This window comes from Pyrgilauda ruficollis, unplaced genomic scaffold, assembly GCF_017590135.1.
Source record: "Pyrgilauda ruficollis isolate IOZ18807 unplaced genomic scaffold, ASM1759013v1 scaffold354, whole genome shotgun sequence".
Lineage (NCBI taxonomy): Eukaryota > Metazoa > Chordata > Aves > Passeriformes > Passeridae > Pyrgilauda > Pyrgilauda ruficollis.
This window is the reverse complement of record NW_024524979.1, coordinates 1-4,578: the sequence shown is the minus strand read 5'-3', so window position 1 is coordinate 4,578 and position 4,578 is coordinate 1. Positions and strand designations below refer to the sequence as shown.

The 4,578-nt window shown below is 56.2% G+C and overlaps 2 protein-coding genes across 2 annotated transcripts; both read right to left on the bottom strand.

The window, feature by feature from the left end:
• Positions 1 to 106: 106 nt before the first annotated feature.
• Positions 107 to 1,865, bottom strand: LOC121357879 (zinc finger protein 391-like). The gene is made up of 2 exons (XM_041475574.1): positions 942 to 1,865; positions 107 to 412 (listed from the first exon to the last, which is right to left on the bottom strand). The coding sequence occupies exons 1-2, from the start codon at positions 1,686 to 1,688 to the stop codon at positions 107 to 109; spliced, it is 1,053 nt and encodes a 350-aa protein (XP_041331508.1). The 5' UTR covers positions 1,689 to 1,865.
• Positions 1,866 to 2,372: 507 nt separating this feature from the next.
• Positions 2,373 to 3,372, bottom strand: LOC121357878 (zinc finger protein 436-like). The gene has a single exon (XM_041475573.1). The coding sequence runs from the start codon at positions 3,270 to 3,272 to the stop codon at positions 2,733 to 2,735; it is 540 nt and encodes a 179-aa protein (XP_041331507.1). The 5' UTR covers positions 3,273 to 3,372; the 3' UTR covers positions 2,373 to 2,732.
• Between the last annotated feature and the right edge of the window lie 1,206 nt (positions 3,373 to 4,578).

The window sequence follows — 4,578 nt, the reverse complement described above, 5'->3', positions numbered from 1 at the left end:
CTCCCAGTTGAAACCAGGCTCTCTCCAACTGCCTCCCAGTTGCTCCCAGCACATCCCAGTGCCTCTCCCAGCATCCCCAGTGCCTCCCCTGTACCCCAGTGCTGGCTCAGGGGATGCTCCAGGCTGACGTGCTCCACCTGGCAGCTGCAGGTGACCCGGCACTGGGGGCAGTTTCCAGCAGCACCAGGAGCTGGTGGGTCCAGTCCCCACTGGGAACCACATCGGTGGCCACCACAGAGAGCTCCTGCTGGCCCTGGAACCACCTCAGCTGGATGTGGGCAGGGTAGAAATCCATCACGGAGCAGAGCAGGCAGCCGGGGCCGGGCTGGGAGCTCGAGGGCACCAGCGAGATGGACACGGTGGGATGGGCACTGGGAGAGAGCGGGGACACACTGGGATCAGCTGGGGGGAACTGGGAGAGGGAGGAGAGGGATGGAGTGTCATTGAGAGGGACTGGGAATGGTCTGGGAGGGACTGGGATGGTACTGAGAGAGATGGCAGGGGATGGGGGGCACTGGGAGAGAGGATGGAGGTCTGGGGGTGAGCTGGGAATGGACTGGGAGTGTACTGGGGATGAGAGGGGAGGAACTGGGAGGAACTGGGAATGACGCGCGCGGCACTGGGAGTGAAGTGCCCGGGACACTCGGCTGCGGGTCTGCCTGGCAACCGATGAGTCATCAGAGACACGCGCTCTGATTGGCTGAGAGGCATCAGCAGCACGCTAGGCTGAGATGGACACGCCGGGGGGCTTGGGAGAGACTGGGATGGACTGGGAATGGGGTGGGAGAGACTGGGATGGACTGGGAATGGACTGGGAGACAATGGGATGGACTGGAAGAGCCTGGGAATGGATTGGGAATGGAGTGGGACGGACTGGGGTCACTGGGTTGGACCCCGAGGGAAGGGAGGCCCCAGGGATGGGCACAAGGAGGGCTGAGGGCCTTTTCCCCAGAGTGGATCTTCTGGTGTACCATCAGCTGGCACTTCATGCTGAACCTTTTCCCACACACCCCACACTCATGGGGCTTTTCCCCAGTGTGGAATTTGTGGTGTTTTGTCAGGCCAGAGCTGCACCTGAAGCTCTTCCCACATTCCCCACACTCATAGGGCTTTTCCCCCGTGTGGATCCTCTGGTGTTGCATCAGGCTCCCCTTCTGGCTGAAGCTCATCCCACATTCCCCACACTCATAAGGCCGGTCCCCGGTGTGGATCATCTGGTGTTGCATCAGGTGGCCCCTCTGCCTGAAGCTCTTCCCACATTCCCCACACTCAAAGGGCTTTTCCCCAGTGTGGATCCTCTGGTGTTGGATCAGGATGCAGTTGAGGCTGAAGGTCTTCCCACATTCCCCACACTCATAGGGCCGTTCCCTAGTGTGGATCACCTGGTGCTGCCTCAGGCTGGAGCTCCAGCTGAAACGCTTCCCACATTTCCCACACTCGTAGGGCCGTTCCCCAGTGTGGATCACCTGGTGTTGGATCAGGTGAACGCTACGACTGAAGCCCTTCCCACATTCCAAGCACTTGTGGGGCTTCTCCCTGCCATGAGGCTTCTCCACCAGCTCCAAGCGCTGCCTGGATCTCCGGCCGCCTTCCTGGCTCAGGGGGGCTCTTTGCTCCCCGCAGCTCCCTGGGCTGGGTTTGCAGCCCCTCCTTGTACGGAATCTCCAGGGCTTTTCCTCCTCCTCCATCCAGACACACCACAGGAATGAAAAATCCTGGTTTGGGGAGAAAAAAGAAGATGAGAGCACCTTAGGCTGGTGATTCCTCTATGCCCAAGTTCACCTCAGGAAGTCATTGGGCATCTTGTGTCTGTAAGAACCTCCAAAACACTGACATTCAGCACAAAAATGCTTAAACATCAAGACACAGACCACAATCTTCCCAAACATCAAGATGCAGCAAGAACCCCATCCAAAATACAAAGACTGAGTGCCCATACAAAACCAAAGCACCAACATTTAACCCATATAGATAGTAGCCAATGCTCTGTAGAGGTGGCTGGAGAAGTAGAAAGAGGCTAATTAGCAGCGTAGAAGAAAACCAATTTGGGCTGCTGAAGAGTAGAAAGACATAACTGCCAGGGTAGAGAGGCTACCTGTGAAAGTCCGCCATGTAAATGCCCATGTCCCCAAGAATAGAGCTAATAAGGAACACAAAAACAATGAGCAAGTAGACCAAGCTTCAAAAATAAGGGTGTCCAAGATAGACCTAAATTGAGAGCACAAGAGGGAGTTATTCCTAGCTCGATGGGCCCATGATGCCTCAAGTCATCAGAGTAGAGATGCCACGTATAAGTGAGCACGAGACCGAGGAGTAGATTTAACCATGAACAATATTTCTCAAGTTATCCATGACTGTGAAACGTGTGCTGTGGGGTTCAAAGTCAACAAATCTGCTCTCCCAAAGGAAATCGCATTATTGGCCTGCCTCCTGATGGATGTTCCTGCCCCTGCATATATCCAAGTGCCCAGAGGGAGCCAGGAAGATGTGGAGCCCCCCAGCCAGGTATCTTCCAACACGGATCATCAGGACCACGCATCACCAGGGCTCTGCCCAGCGGGGGTCACTGGGGATCATCCAATGTGGATCCTCCCATGGGGGATGGAGCTGGAGCAGCGCACGAAGCTCTTCCCGCACTCGGGGCACTCCCAGGGCTTCCCTTAGTGGTGCCTCCGTTGGTGTCTGGTCAAGGCTGAGCTCGTGGAAAAGCTCTTCCCACACTCGGGACACTCTCAAGGCCTCTCCCTGGAGTGGATGCGCTGGTGGCAGACAAGAGCGAATTCGCGGTTGAAGCCCTTCCCGCAGTCGGGGCAGCGGAAGGGCCTCTCCTCTGTGTGAATCCGCTCATGTCTGAGGAGAGTGGAGCTGATTTGAAACCTCTTCCCACACTGGGGACACTCGTAGGGTTTCTCCCCAGTGTGAATGCGCTGGTGTTTTCTAAGGTCTGAGCTCCACCCATAGCTCTTCCCACATTCCAAGCAGGTGTAGGGCCGTTCCCCACTGTGGATCCTCTGATGCTGGATCAGGTGGGATCTTTGGTTGAAGCTCTTCCCACATTCCCCACATTCATAGGGCTTTTCCCCAGTGTGGACCATCTGGTGCCGGATCAGGTCAGAGCTGTCTCTGAAGCTCTTCCCACATTCCCCACAGTCGTAGGGCCGTTTCCCAGTGTGGATCACCTGGTGCTGAATCAGGTTGGAGCTCTGTCTGAAGCTCTTCCCACACTCCCCACACTTGTAGGGCCGTTCCCCAGTGTGGATCCTTTGGTGCATGATCAGGTTGCAGCTCTGGCTGAAGACCTTCCCACATTCCAAGCACTTGTGCGACTTCTCCCTGCCATGAGGCTTCTCCACCAGCTCTGAGCTCTGCCTGGATCTCGTCGGGCTGGGGCAGCGCTGGGCTCTCGGCCGCTCCCGCCCGCACTCGGTCCCCACCTGCAGCCGCTCCCGCAGGACAGCGCGGGGGGGCCCGGCCTTGGCGCTGCCCCACTCCCACCTCCCCAAATTCCCCTCCCGGGGGGCGCTGGGGCCGAGGGGGGGTCCAGGTGGGGAACGCTGGAAGTCTGCCTGGACACTGCTGAGTCATCAGCACCGTGCTCTCTGATTGGCTGAGCGCTGCCTGAGGGTGGGGCTGCAGCAAGGGGGGACACCCTGCTCCAGGGGGGATGTCCCAAAAATGGGAGACCCCCATGAAAGGAACAAGAGAAATGTTATTAATTGATGGCAGAGATTGTTGATCAGCCAAGATCCTGCTAAATTCATGAACTTCCAGAAGAACAAAGACTTCACAGAGCCATGAATATCCTTTGCTATAGAAAAGTAGGGAGCATATTAATGGGGTATGTCGTAGGTGAATTACAATGTCTGTATCTCTCAAGTGCTTCAGCCAAAGGAGAAAGGGAGAGGGAGATGTGGCTGGGAAAATTAGGATGAACAAGACGCTGTGTTCTCCAACAATTACAGAGACCCCATGGGAAATGTCTCATGGCCTGTCCCTATTGTTCGGAAAGAAACTACTTTTACAGGACTTCTCTGTCTTCTTTGTGGACAGAATCCTCTGGTGATGTCAATTTTCCCACACACCTTGGGACACACACGAAATTCCTCCCACTCACTGTCCGGGGTGGCGGGCAGTGAGTGCAGCTGAAGGTGCCTCACCCAGTTTGGGTGATCGGCTCCCTTGGGTGGCGGCGGCACCGGGGATTGATTGGGGACCCGAGAGTGACCAGGAGACAGACGAGTGACACATCAGGGGGGCTGTGAAGAGTCAGCAGGGAGAGAGCACTGAAAATCTCATCCGTGAGTGCACTGGGATCTTCGGGGAGTGAACATGGCAGGGCACCCATGGAAGGTAGAAAAGGGAAAGCCAGGAAGGGGTCCTGGCCAAAGGGATGATGATCCCAAAATATCTCTGAAGGGTTCCTTGGGAGAATGTTGAGGTAGTTTGCACATTTTCCCAGAGGGAATGAAGGACATGAACACCCAGGGTGGGGAATAAGGGAAGTGGAGAAGGGATTTGGACAACAGGGGATGGAAGGTGTTGGTGTGCTGTGAAGGGACTGGGTGAATGTGAGAGTGC

Coding starts and splice junctions, on each gene's coding strand:
- LOC121357879 (XM_041475574.1), bottom strand. CDS start 1,688: ATGGAGGAGGAGGAAAAGCCCTGGAGATTCCGTACAAGGAGGGGCTGC. Junction 413..941: donor AGATCCACTCTGGGGAAAAG/GCCCTCAGCCCT, acceptor TCCCTCTCCCAG/TTCCCCCCAGCTGATCCCAG.
- LOC121357878 (XM_041475573.1), bottom strand. CDS start 3,272: ATGCACCAAAGGATCCACACTGGGGAACGGCCCTACAAGTGTGGGGAG.